Here is a 14,959-nt window from a genome sequence, read left to right on the forward strand (position 1 = left end):
ATGCATATACCGCCACCTATCATTCTCACATGCATTCCATTTTCTCAATGAATATTCTAAACCTTCTTTACATTTTTGGTCCTTAAACTGTCCGTTTTCTTTTCACAGCAATTTGCATGTTTGTTTCCAACCCAATGGATCGACAACGAATGTGCATTTATTCATATGCAATTACAGGAAAAGCAACACTATTTCCATTCAAACTGTGGTTTCAGGCAAACTATTGATGTAGCTAGCATGAACAAAGCTGTTGCATGATTGCATATGCATTAGAGAAAACACTCATATTTCAATAATAGCCTACTATCAAGTAAGTGACTATATAATATGCATATTATTGCTACTACGGTTCTGTCATCAACATGATTTTGATGAAAAAGTGCGAAAGGATATCCGGTTCGACCGGAAATCTTATATTTGTCGTTACTGCTGAAAGATATGGCTGCATACATTGTATTAGCCTGCTAACTCGACGTTTACGTTTGACATAAGCTTAATTATTCGACCAACGTTTTGAAATTGTATGATAACAAGCAAGTTATATCGCTTCTGTAGACACAAAAAAAATCGTTAACCATGTTAACGACTTTCTGAGTTTTGTAAATCACGTTAGCTACCAAGCTATACAAAGGAGAAACCAGTTAGCCAGCTACTAGCCTAGCTAGTACTAGGTGGCTAGCTAGTTTGGCTCCTTACGAAATATTTTATTGTTATTTTGTTACCAGATAGATAAAAAAAACAGCTGGATACATTTGCTGGTGTTACAAAGAAAAAGCGTCTATCGAGCCTCAATGCCCGAACAAGGCCCAAGGATGAATGGTTTTTCCCTCGGCGAACTATGCTGGCTATTCTGTTGCCCGCCCTGTCCCAGTCGCATCGCATCCAAACTAGCCTTTCTCCCTCCCGAACCCACGTACTCCGTACACACCGATGCTAACGGGACGAGTAGCCTGCATCTAACCGAGCGAGCAGACTGGCAGTACTCCCAACGCGAACTGGATGCTGTCGAGGTGTTCAACACCAGAACCAGTCGGGGAAACCGACTGGGTTGCATGTTTGTACGATGCGCACCCAACAGCCGGTACACGTTGCTCTTTTCCCACGGTAACGCAGTGGACTTAGGCCAAATGTGCAGTTTTTACATCGGCCTCGGTTCGAGGATAAACTGCAACGTCTTCTCGTATGATTATTCGGGCTACGGTGTCAGCAGCGGGAAACCGTCAGAAAAGAACCTCTATGCGGACATCGAGGCTGCCTGGCAGGTGCTAAGGAACAAGTGAGTATAGCACTAGCCTATACAGCCAGTGTCAACAAGCTAACATGCAAGCTACATAGCTAGTTGGGTTTATTGTATTGGGCTTTGTTAGTTAGCTAACGTTTGCTAGCTACTGTACTCCATTTCTATGGGCGCCCCCCCCCCCCTCCATATTTGGTTGCTATGACAACCACTATAACATGCCTACACAGCTTTTTTATTTATTTGCCTACACAGCTGAGAGCAGAGCATTAGCTATTCATTTATATGGCTGAGAGGACTGTTAACATTAGGTTCTGTGCACACGTTTAGGTGGTAGTTAGTTGCATAGTGATTTGATACTTAGCACATATTCAATTGATTTTGTGGCATGCTACTCTAAACATGTCCAGAAGTTTCCATGTTTAAACTTTGATGATCTGTGCAGGCCAGACAACTTCTCTTGAAGCACCAACTGTCAGAGCAGCTCACAGATTACTGCACCTGTACATAGCCCACCTATAATTTAGCCCAAACAACTACCTCTTCCTCTACTGTATTTATTGTATTTCTTTCTTTATTTTGCTCCTTTGCACCCCATTATTTTTATTTCTACTTTGCACATTCTTCCACTGCAAATCTACCATTCCAGTGTTTTATTTGTTATATTGTATTTACTTTGCCACCATGGCCTTTTTTTGCCTTTACCTCCCTTATCTCACCTCATTTGCTCACATCGTATATAAACTTGTTTATACTCTATTATTGACTGTATGTTTGTTTTACTCCATGTGTAACTCTGTGTCGTTGTGTGTCGAACTGTTTTGCTTTATCTTGGCCAGGTCGCAATTGTAAATGAGAACTTGTTCTCAACTTGCCTACCTGGTTAAATAAAGGTGAAATAAAAAAAGCCCACACTGGAACTTTAAACATTAATTTACAATAGTTTGCGTCTTCTGCTTAATCAGGTAAAACCTTCTGAATGAGTCCAAAAACATTGATCTTCCAGAAATCATAAAAACAGGTTTGACTTGTCTCCTCTTTATGCCGAGGATGGAGAACTTTAGTTATAAACTAGCCATAGCAGATGACACTAGCTTACTAGCCCAGCTATGAGATGCTTATGGCAGGGTCAGGGCAGAACGGACTGCCTGGCGGGCTGTGTCATTTTAGTAGCTAGATTACAGAGAGACAACCGCCAACTCCCAGCTTCCTTTCCTTGTTTACCTGCTCTTTATTCTGACAGGCTGTTGGTTCCTTCAGTTTCAGATAGTGTGACTGTCTGTCACATAACACTTCAATGCAGGCCTATGCCTAGCACAGGAGGCTGGTGGCACCTTAATTGGGGAGGACAGGCTTGTGGTAAAGGCTGGAGTGGAAGCAGTGGAATGGAAACAAACACATGGTTTCCAATATTATAAGCCATCCTCCCTCAGCAGCCTCCACTGATGTCTAGGTGCTGCCCATGGGACTTAACTCCCAAATTAAGTAGGAAGTAAAGGAGGCCTGGTGCAACTCTGCTGCCGGCTCCTTTTCAGTTCCACATTCAGTATTCAAGACAACGACAGTGGTTGGATAAAGCAGAAACTTATAGGCAGCCATGTTTCTAGTCTTAATGAATATCCGCCAGATTCCCCAAAAGTGTGCATGGATGAAAAGTAATGGAAGTAATGTACTGGTGTAAGGGCTATGATGGAAACTCCCTCCAGCCAAATGCTTTGTCATTTACCACGTTTCTAGCCACAGTTTATTTTTGCCTGTAAAAGTCCTACCGTATAAAAGAAAATCAGGACAGCTGTTATGGACACAGGAAGTTTTGGTACAATTTTGCTAAATTCCAAATTTGTTCGCTCGACATGGTTTGATCTTTTTGTCCGTAAAATTAGTTATGTGAGAAATGGCAGTAGAAGTGCTGATATATTGTTATAATAACCATATCAAAGTGACGTGATTATATGGTGTGTGTGGTCCTCCCGCTACAACTCGGGGAAACCATGCAGTGTATTAGGCTGCAGATGAACTTCACAGGCTGGTGAAAGTGCCAGAGTCTTCTAGGAACATGGTCGACGCTTAACTGCCGTTCTACAAAAAATATTCTCGCTCTTAGTCTTGTCCATAATCTCATCATGTAGGTTAGCCTACCCGCATGGCCCACCCGCACGGCCTACCTGCACTGTGAGCGGTTGGCTAGAGCGCATGTGCCAAGACCAGAGTAGACGCATTTACTGTTGAACTCAACAGTTTTCCTGACAACTATTATTTGGTACATGAAAAGTAAAGCAAAAAAAAAGTACATTTTGTGTGCACTGTCATCAGCGAAAAATCAGTTTGGTGGCTCACCACTGACGGGGAAGATGTGCATATTTTTTTCATGTGGAGTTTTGAATATTCACATGGAAACCTAGCTAGAGAGGGGGATAGAACGAGTCCACACTTCAGGTAGAAGGATCAAGTGAGAAAATAAATAGTCTAATGAATAGTATGTTGGAAACTGGGAACCTCTCCCACCATAACTGGACCACTCACACCAGGGGTTATTTATGAAGGAAACAACAACACCAGTAGATGGTGTGAAAGGTTGAGCAGTGAAGCAGTGTCATAAACTTTTCTCAGCTCTTAAGGTTTCATTACTGGCTCCTTTCACATTTGGATAGGGTCAAGGCCAGGGATCAGTTTGGCTGGCTCCTTTCACATTGGGATAGGGTCAAGGCCAGGGATCAGTTTGGCTGGCTCCTTTCACATTGGGATAGGGTCAAGGCCAGGGATCAGTTTGGCTGGCTCCTTTCACATTGGGATAGGGTCAAGGCCAGGGATCAGTTTGGCTGGGTCCTTTCACATTAGGCTTTTGTGTCGAATAACCCCCTTGATATGCAACTTTTCAGGGAAGTTAGGAACCAATATACACAGGCAGTTAGGAAAGCTAAGGCCATGCGTTCCACCTGGCTACCCCTACCCCGGTCAACAGCCCTGCACCCCCCACAGCAACTCGCCCAAACCACCCCCATTTCTCCTTCACCCAAATCCAGATAGCAGATGTTCTGAAAGAGCTGCAACATCTGGACACCTACAAATCAGCTGGGCAAGACAATCTGGACCCTCTCTTTCTAAAATGATCTGCCGAAATTGTTGCAACCCCTATTACTAGCTTGTTCAACCTCTTGTTCGTATCGTCTGAGATTCCCAAAGATAGGAAAGTTGCCGGTCATATTCAAAGAAGGAGACACTCTAGACCCACATTGCTACAGACCTATATCCATCCTACCCTGCCTTTCTAAGGTCTTCGAAAGCCAAGTTAAAAAAAAGATTACCGACCATTTCGAATCCCACCGTACCTTCTCCGCTATGCAATCTGGTTTCAGAGCTGGTCATATGATGCACCTCAGCCATGCTCAAGGTCCTAAACTATAGCATAACCACCATCGATAAGAGACAATACTTTGCAGCCGTATTCATCGACCTGGCCAAGGCTTTCGACTCTGTCAATCACCACATTCTTATCAACAGACTCAACAGCCTTGGTTTCTCAAATGACTGCCTCGCCTGGTTCACCAACGACTTATCTGATAGAGTTCAGTGTGTCAAATCGGAGAGCCTGTTGACTTCTTGCAGTCTCTATGGGGGTGCCACAGGGTTCAATTCTCGAGCCGACTCTCTTCTCTGTATACATCAATGATGTCGCTCTTGCTGTTGGTGATTCTCTGATCCACCTCTACCTAGACAACACCATTCTGTATACCTCTGGCCTTTGGACACTGTGTTAACAAACCTCCAGACAAGCTTCAATGCCATACAACTCTCCTTCCGTGGCCTCCATGCTCTTCAACCGATCGCTGCCCGCACCTGACCACCCGTCCAGCATCACTACTCTGGACGGTTCTGACTTAGAATATGTGGACAACTACAAATAGGTGTCTAACTAGACTGTAAACTCCTTCCTGACTCACATTAAGCATCTCCAATCCAAAATTAAATCTAGAATCGGCTTCCTATTTCGCAACAAAGCATCCTTCACTCATGCTGACAAACATGGCGACACAGTAAAGAGGCTCAGAGAGAATGCCACCGAATCGCTTGTTCACAGCCTCGAGTACTTTTGCAAGTTTTAACTGCCGATACAGACTGTGGGGTTTTGTTGAGCAGGCCTTTCAATGCCATGACAGAGGGTATCCCGTCTGCTACATATGCAGTTGATTAGCTTATTTCTTGAGTCCGTTCGAATGGCGCTAGGAGTGTGTTCACGTTTCCAAGTTTCAAACATGTTCCCAAAAGCCATTGAAATGGCAGCAGTGGTATGAGAACCAGCACATTCTTGAGCATGCAATACGGCTTTCCTCAGTATGAAATCCTTGTCGTCCCACTGTTGCTGTCAGACTCGGCATGCTCATGGGGCTGACATCGCTGGTCCAAATGTCAGCCGTGAAGCTAATGGCAGTAACATAGCAAGTAACTCATAGATGTGAGTTTCAACAATACTGTGTAACTCTGGTAGGGCAACATCTGAAAAATAGCGCCTACTTGGTAGTGTGTACCGGGGCTCAACCAGTCGGTTGATTGTCAAGGGAAATGAATTCCGTTATCTTGGCGTTAATGAATTTTGCCTTTGACTTGTGTCGCTGAAATATCCTTACTCTTTCAAATGACTGCTCGACTTGAACTTGTTTAGTTGTTGGAAGTCTGTACTTAGTATTTTTCAGATTTTGTTCTGTGTAGTACTGTGTTTTTCGTGGCGTCATTACGGTAGTTAGGTATGCACGTCAGCTTTGACATCGGTTTTGCATATCGCCATTAAACTAGACATCGGTCCGATGCTGATTGTGGCATTTTTAGCTAATATCGTCCGATTCCGATATGTTCACCGATATATCGTGCATCCCTCATTTCACTATCTGACCAATCTCACAGTGTGTGAAACAGACAGTGAAAGTGCAGGGCGCCAAATTCAAAACAACAGAAATCTCATAATTAAAATTCCTCAAACATACATGTATCTTATACCGTTTTAAAGGTAATCTGGTTGTTAACACCACAGTGTCCGATTTCAAATAAGCTTTACAACGAAAGCACCACAAACGATTGTTAGGTCACCACCAAGCCACAGAATAAACACAGCCATTTTTCTAGTCAAAGATAGGAGTCACAAAAAGCACAAATAGAGATAAAATGAATCACTAACCTTTGATGATCTTCATCAGATGACACTCATAGGACTTCATGTTACACAATACATGTATGTTTTGTTTGATAAAGTTCATATTTATATTTTTTAAAATCTTGAGTTTACATTGGTGCGTTACGTTGACTAGTTCCAAAAACATCCAGTGATTTTGCATAGCCACATTGATTCAACAGAAATACTCATCATAAATGTAGATGATAATACAAGTTATACACATGGATTTTTTTTTTAACCTTTATTTTACTAGGCAAGTCAGTTAAGAACAAATTATTATGTTCAATGACGTCCTAGGAACAGTGGGTTAACTGCCTGTTCAGTGGCTGAACGACAGATTTGTACCTTGTCAGCTCGGGATTCGAACTTGAAACCTTCCGGTTACTTGTCCAACGCTCTAACCACTAGGCTACCTTGCCGCTCTTAGGAATATTTTAATACATTACTCTGCATTTTCTTGGAACCATTAGTGTCCCTAAAAGTTGTGAAATATAAGCTGTGTTTATGAAATCGATTCATTCTATAGGCTACATTTAACAGTGACTCCAGCCTTGATCACTCAAGAGTGAGTCTACCAGTTCAAAGCCAAGTAGAAAAGCCTTTCAATTCAAACTGTGATCCTTATTAGGTCGAGGAATAACCATTTTCCATTCTACTATTACAACTTTCAAGAGTAAGTTGAATCCCCCACCCCACACACACACACACACACACACACACACACACACAGACATTTTGCCAACCACGGGTCTAGACTCTAGCTAGCCACCATATACTAAAATATCCACACCAGCCACTAGCCAGCCAACCAAATATCATGTCTATATTATGAAGATATTATTTAAAAGCATTGAAGATAAATCACAACCAGTAAAACTTTTATAGGTCTAGCTAACTAGCAGATTTACATTCATCGTCATCAATGTTCAGCTGATAGCCTACCCTCTTTTCCCCATGTCAATCATGTCTTTGGGCCACACTGGGTGGCAGGTAGTGGTTAAGAACATTGGGTCAGTAACAGTAACAGAGAGGTCATTGGTTCTAATCACTGAGCAGACTTGGTGAAAAATCAGTCTGTGCCCTTGATCAACCCCCTTAACTCCAATTGCTCCTGTAAGTCTGCTAAATGATTCAAATGTAACGAACTAGCTTGCAATTTGTGATGAGTGAGTGTGATGCCTTAATAAATAGGTCTATGCTAAAATATAACTAGCTACAGAAGCAGGTTGTACAGTATGTTATACATTTCTACTTATGAATTCTGAAAGAACACGTTTTTATATGGTGCTTTTTTTTTATCACCTGTCCCCTGAAAGGTCTGTGCACGGTCCTGCACACCACTGCACACCACCAGTGTTCAACAAAGGACTAGGGGCCTTGGATTAGCTCCTTTTGTTATTTCCAACCGTTTTCAAGCTACCTTTTCTTATTGGGCTATTGTCGCTTGGCAGCAGTTGTCAAGCAAAGTGGTGTCAAACCAGTTTCCCTGGACTTGTTTGACACAATCAGCCTTTTCAGGAGAATTTCAGCTGTAATTGAGTGAGCAAATTAATGGCTCTATAAAGTGGGCTGTTGCTTCCCTGACGTGCTTCAGGAGAAGCCAGTGTGACACATTGAGAGTCTGCCTTCAGTGCCTGGTGATAAAGCCCCCTTCAGTCACAATGGCCTGGTGATAATGTCCCCTAGTGTAGGAATGCACGTGTGTTTGCAATTGTGTAAGCCTTTCATCATTCCTCTCTTAAACAGCAGTTTGAGGGATACATGTTTGCCTGCCTGTAGGCAGGACTGTGTCATTATCAACTTCCCACCACTATTTCAACTAGTTTAATCTGCATTCTATTCCGCTGCCTTCTGATGGGTAATGGCAGGAGCTTCTCCATCATAAACCTCACAGCCAACCTGTCTTGGGGGTCTGCCACCATATCTGTTATATTGTGTTTATTGTACTTATCAGTTCAGTGCAACCAACCGTGTGGCATCTTTACCAGTGTTGCAGCCAGCTTCACGTCACTCAATGCTCTGTGAGCTTTCTTTGGCCGTTTGTAATACAGCTATGATTACAGAAGAACAAATGACTTCCACACTGTAATTCATTTTGTTTGGTCGCTGTCACACACTGATCAATAATCCTCACGCTGAACCTCTTCCCTCACATGAACATGAATTAAAAACAGTCTCACAGAAGAATAACCCGTACTCCAGCCAGGCCATCTCATCTCCCATTCAAAACATGTCTCTAATTAAAACAGTCTCACAGAAGAATAACCTGTACTCCAGCCAGGCCATCTCATCTCCCATTCAAAACATGTCTCTAATTAAAACAGTCTCACAGAAGAATAACCCGTACTCCAGCCAGGCCATCTCATCTCCCATTCAAAACATGTCTCTAATTAAAACAGTCTCACAGAAGAATAACCTGTACTCCAGCCAGGCCATCTCATCTCCCATTCAAAACATGTCTCTAATTAAAACAGTCTCACAGAAGAATAATCTCATCTCCCGTCAAAACTCCAGCCAGGCCATCTCATCTCCCATTCAAAACATGTCTCTAATTAAAACAGTCTCACAGAAGAATAACCCGTACTCCAGCCAGGCCATCTCATCTCCCATTCAAAACATGTCTCTAATTAAAACAGTCTCACAGAAGAATAACCTGTACTCCAGCCAGGCCATCTCATCTCCCATTCAAAACATGTCTCTAATTAAAACAGTCTCACAGAAGAATAACCCGTACTCCAGCCAGGCCATCTCATCTCCCATTCAAAACATGTCTCTAATTAAAACAGTCTCACAGAAGAATAACCCGTACTCCAGCCAGGCCATCTCATCTCCCATTCAAAACATGTCTCTAATTAAAACAGTCTCACAGAAGAATAACCCGTACTCCAGCCAGGCCATCTCATCTCCCATTCAAAACATGTCTCTAATTAAAACAGTCTCACAGAAGAATAACCCGTACTCCAGCCAGGCCATCTCATCTCCCATTCAAAACATGTCTCTAATTAAAACAGTCTCACAGAAGAATAACCTGTACTCCAGCCAGGCCATCTCATCTCCCATTCAAAACATGTCTCTAATTAAAACAGTCTCACAGAAGAATAACCTGTACTCCAGCCAGGCCATCTCATCTCCCATTCAAAACATGTCTCTAATTAAAACAGTCTCACAGAAGAATAACCCGTACTCCAGCCAGGCCATCTCATCTCCCATTCAAAACATGTCTCTAATTAAAACAGTCTCACAGAAGAATAACCCGTACTCCAGCCAGGCCATCTCATCTCCCATTCAAAACATGTCTCTAATTAAAACAGTCTCACAGAAGAATAACCCGTACTCCAGCCAGGCCATCTCATCTCCCATTCAAAACATGTCTCTAATTAAAACAGTCTCACAGAAGAATAACCTGTACTCCAGCCAGGCCATCTCATCTCCCATTCAAAACATGTCTCTAATTAAAACAGTCTCACAGAAGAATAACCCGTACTCCAGCCAGGCCATCTCATCTCCCATTCAAAACATGTCTCTAATTAAAACAGTCTCACAGAAGAATAACCCGTACTCCAGCCAGGCCATCTCATCTCCCATTCAAAACATGTCTCTAATTAAAACAGTCTCACAGAAGAATAACCCGTACTCCAGCCAGGCCATCTCATCTCCCATTCAAAACATGTCTCTAATTAAAACTGGATTTGACAGATTGTCTGAATGCCATTGAAGGGAGAGCCTTTAACAAGTCCTCCTTTTGTGCATTAAACATGAAAACATTTCATTATGCCCTGACCCTCCTGAGCTGCCTGCCCATGCATGAAAACACTGTTAATCATTCCTCTCTTTGGGGTGGCCGGCGTACCTGCGGAAAAGATGTATGTTTATTCAATATCTTTTTAATCACATTTGGTGGGAAACCATTAAAATTGTGCCTGGAAACAAGCACGTGCACAGGCCTATCTCGGGCTACTTTCTTGAATTGGACAAAGTTGACTAGTGTTCAGTTATTGAGATGGCTTCATCAATACTGCTCATTAACGGCTCACTTGATGTGGTCTCATTCCTGTTGAGTGGTATATACAGGCAGGGTGGTTGGGAGCCCATATCTCCCAACCACCCTGCCTGTAACTCACTGACTTCACATCCCTCGGATGCCGTTGATTTAAAGGGATTGTTAACCCAAAATATCACTGTCTGCAGGTTTTAGACTTAAAGGGGGCTGTTGTGTCGATCCCACTATATGCGTTCAGAGAAAACCGCAGGCCTCAGTCCCATTTGAATTGGAAAGATTGTCAGTGGGACCATATTATTCCATTTCATTAAATGGTGCCCATCTTTTCCACTGTTTGACTTGAGACTGTTTTGTAGGTATACGTGAAGGTATCTCATTCTTTTATACAGGGGTGGATGGTGAAGTAGGCCTATCCCTTGAAGCAGGGGGCACGTTTTGGTTTTTGCCCCTGCACTACACAGCTGATTCAAATAACCAACTCATCAAGCTTTGACTATTTGAATCAGCTGTGTCGTGTTAGGGGGAAAAACCAGAAGGTGTAGTTCAGAAACCCTGCCTTGAAGTATGCCATGCAGTTAGTTGGCACTATTATATAGGCTAGGCCTAGGTTAGGACCAATATACTAGGGCTGGACGGTATACCGCTATTGATATGCACGGACCGGTTTGGGTATTTACTTTATTTTCTATAACGGTATTTCAGTGTTTGGTTTGTTAAATGTGATACGCCACTTAGTTTTTATAGTTTACTCCACTACTTGAGTTGTCTCGCTCCCTCTCACCAACCCCGCCCCCTGTCACTCAAGGACTGCAGTTGTTAGTATTGTAATTCCTAATTCTATGAACGCCTCCATTGAGAATCTATTAGTATTGTAATTCCTAATTCTATGAACGCCTCCATTGAGAATCTATTAGTATTGTAATTCCTAATTCTATGAACGCCTCCATTGAGAATCTATTAGTATTGTAATTCCTAATTCTACGAACGCCTCCATTGAGAATCTATTAGTATTGTAATTCCTAATTCTATGAACGCCTCCATTGAGAATCTATTAGTATTGTAATTCCTAATTCTATGAACGCCTCCATTGAGAATCTATTAGTATTGTAATTCCTAATTCTATGAACGCCTCCATGGCTTCTTCATCCCTTGTCACGTCAAACAACACTATTATTCATTCATAGTGGAGGTTGTGGACTTTTATACTGATAACAAGTTCAAACAGGCACCATTAATACAGGTAACGAGTGGAGGACAGAGGAGCCTCTTAAAGAAGAAGTTACAGGTCTGTGAGAGCCAGAAATCTTGCTTGTTTGTAGGTGACTAAATACTTATTTCCACCATAATTTGCAAATAAATTCATTAAAAATCCTACAATGTGATTTTCATAGTTGAAGTGTACCTATGATGAAAATTACAGGCCTCATTTTTTAAGTGGGAGAACTTGCACAATTGGTGGCTGACTAAATACTTTTTTGCCCCACTGTATGTGACGCGTATTGCCAAAATAACCGGCAAGCCCCCCATGTATTTTCTGCACAACCTACCCTGAATGACAGGTCGCCATTGTGTTGTGAGACGAGCCTGATGCTGCTCACCTTGCATCGCTCACCGGGATATTCTCTCCAAGCTACATTCATATTAATGTCATGTCAGTTGTTTGAATAGGCATGTGTAGGCCTCCGTCCTCGTGCATTATACGGTTATTTTCAACACCGGTAAGGGCAGTCGCAACGTTAAGGGACAGATTCCTCGAATGTCATTGCTATCAGAGGACAATGAAAAGAAAGCAGAAAAACCCTCCTTTATTGGTTTCATTATTTTATTACTACTTGTCTTTCTCTGCCATCCCTCACTGTTGCCGGGGTAACGCTGGCGGGAGTGGAGGCGTGCCCCGGCATAGATGAAGTGTGGTTTCCCCTATGCCCTGAGACAAGATTACCTCCCCATTTAGAGGAGATGGTTGAATGCTAGGGAATGGCCAGGCACAATATCCCCAAGCTTCCAGAAATGAGTTGGTCTGTTATAATACCCTACCTGTAGAATCAATTCAAATCCAACCTTATGTAGGCCTTCTGAACATGCAGCTGAACATGCAGGTTACTCGGTGCATTAAAAGTACTGATAAGAAAGCACCAACTCATCAAGCTTTGATTATTTGATTCAGCTGTATAGTGGTAGGGCAAAACTCAAAACGTGCCCGGGGGGGCAGAGTTTGAGAAACCCTGAGCAAGTACACTAGTTCTGTGTTGGCCTGAGTCACTTGGCGCTCTGCCCAAAGGAGTGCACTATAGGAAATGAGGTGCCATTTCAGACTTGTAAACTAATTTACGCCTTCTGATTTAGACTGGCTACCTAGCTAGCACAAGATGGGCTACCTCAACCTCCCTGGCCTTGGTAATGCTCTGCAGGCAGGTGTGATATGTTTCTCCGGATTATCACAGGAGCTGCTTTATAAATGAGGTCACCCTCTGCATTAATCTGCCCTCGGGTACAGTAATATAAAGTCCTGTGGATGCCATACCCTGCCTAGTAACACACCGGCTGCATTTCATTCCAAATAGGTTTGTCTCCTTGCCTGCTCAACGTTTCCAAGATGGTCGTGCCATGTTATTGTTGCCATGCACAACTTCTCTACACCAGCTCTAGTCACAACTTCACCTGGCCATGTACATCTTCTCTACACCAGCTCTAGTCACAACTTCACCTGGCCATGCACATCTTCTCTATACCAGCTCTAGTCACAACTTCACCTGGCCATGCACAACTTCTCTACACCAGCTCTAGTCACAACTTCAACTGGCCATGCACATCTTCTCTACACCAGCTCTAGTCACAACCTCACCTGGCCATGCACATCTTCTCTACACCAGCTCTAGTCACAACTTCAACTGGCCATGCACATCTTCTCTACACCAGCTCTAGTCACAACTTCACCTGGCCATGCACATCTTCTCTACACCAGCTCTAGTCACAACTTCACCTGGCCATGCACATCTTCTCTACACCAGCTCTAGTCACAACTTCACCTGGCCATGCACGTCTTCTCTACACCAGCTCTAGTCACAACTTCACCTGGCCATGCACATCTTCTCTACACCAGTTCTAGTCACAACTTCACCTGGCCATGCACATCTTCTCTACACCAGCTCTAGTCACAACCTTACCTGGCCATGCACATCTTCTCTACACCAGCTCCAGTGTCACAACTGGTTTGTGGAGGAACCCTCCTTTCTTAACATGCACATCAATAAACAAGCTAGTGTATGCTAATGTCGCTCATTAGTTCTCACACAGCCCCATCATTTAGGCTTAGCCCCATGCTGCACGTCTGTTTACGTGCAGCTAATAACATTGCACTAAATTATTCATTGGTGGGAGGCTTAGCTTTATCAATCCCGCTGAATTAATTTGACCCTTTTCCCCACCCATAAAGCATGTTAACATTGAACCATATCCACGATGGGATTAAGTCATTACGGCAAAATAATTGAAAACTATTTAGAAAAGGGGTCTGGAATATAAGTTGTGCCCAGTTTCTAATCCTCCACAGCTGTCGACATGTTATGGGGATTTGGGACAAAATCAAACACTCACTGTCATGTTGGCAGTGTCTTCTCAGAAGCCCTCAGTGGTGCATCATGGTCTCTTAGTGCTCCAGGGACTAAGGACTAGACAGAGCATAGCCCGACACCAGTTGTTCCATCCTCCAGAGGGGATGTGCTTTTTAATGCTCCTTTTCTACAAGCGTTAAGGCTTAACACCATGCCCCTTTTTGTTTTCAGGCAAATAGTGTCAACAGGCCAAATGGTTACAATGTGGGTGAAGCACCAGGATGCTCCCTCAGGATGCTCATCCTGTCTCTTCCCTGTTCCCTTCCTACTGTGGCGTGGTCTGGCTAGCCTCATAGCTATGGCTGGTGCTCTGTGGGAGAAGCAGATTCTAGTCTGGACAGTAGAGTACAGGCCAAGCTAAAGAGAGGCTGGGTTACAGTTGATGGTAATGCTGTAGGCTATTAGTATTAGTAGGCTGTAGGCTATTAGACCATGTGACCTGACATGGGAAAACTCCAGGGCCAAGCTTAAAGATATCCTTTGAAAAGACGAAACTCTGAAATCCTCTATACCATGCAGCACCTTTCCGCCCCACGGGGGTGGAGTATCAGTTTCAACGCAGCACCCTTCTGCCCCACGGGGGTGGAGTATCAGTTTCAACGCAGCACCCTTCCGCCCCACGGGGGTGGAGTATCAGTTTCAACGCAGCACCCTTCCGCCCCACGGGGGTGGAGTGTCAGTTTCAACGCAGCACCCTTCCGCCCCACGGGGGTGGAGTATCAGTTTCAACGCAGCACCCTTCTGCCCCACGGGGGTGGAGTATCAGTTTCAACGCAGCACCCTTCCGCCCCACGGGGGTGGAGTATCAGCTTCAACGCAGCACCCTTCCGCCCCACGGGGGTGGAGTATCAGCTTCAACGCAGCACCCTTCTGCCCCACGGGGGTGGAGTATCAGCTTCAACACAGCACCCTTCTGCCCCACGGGGGTGGAGTATCAGCTT

General features: G+C 43.7%; 1 protein-coding gene across 1 annotated transcript in view; it reads left to right on the top strand.

The window, feature by feature from the left end:
• The first annotated feature begins 356 nt into the window (after positions 1–356).
• Positions 357–14,959, top strand: part of abhd17c (abhydrolase domain containing 17C, depalmitoylase) — a 34,621-nt gene continuing 20,018 nt past the window's right edge. The window contains 1 exon segment of the mRNA XM_052512929.1: positions 357–1,276. Within this exon segment, the coding sequence (XP_052368889.1) occupies positions 792–1,276 (485 nt within the window). The 5' untranslated portion in view covers positions 357–791.

This window comes from Oncorhynchus keta, unplaced genomic scaffold (genome assembly GCF_023373465.1).
Source record: "Oncorhynchus keta strain PuntledgeMale-10-30-2019 unplaced genomic scaffold, Oket_V2 Un_contig_9580_pilon_pilon, whole genome shotgun sequence".
Classification (NCBI taxonomy): Eukaryota; Metazoa; Chordata; class Actinopteri; order Salmoniformes; family Salmonidae; genus Oncorhynchus; species Oncorhynchus keta.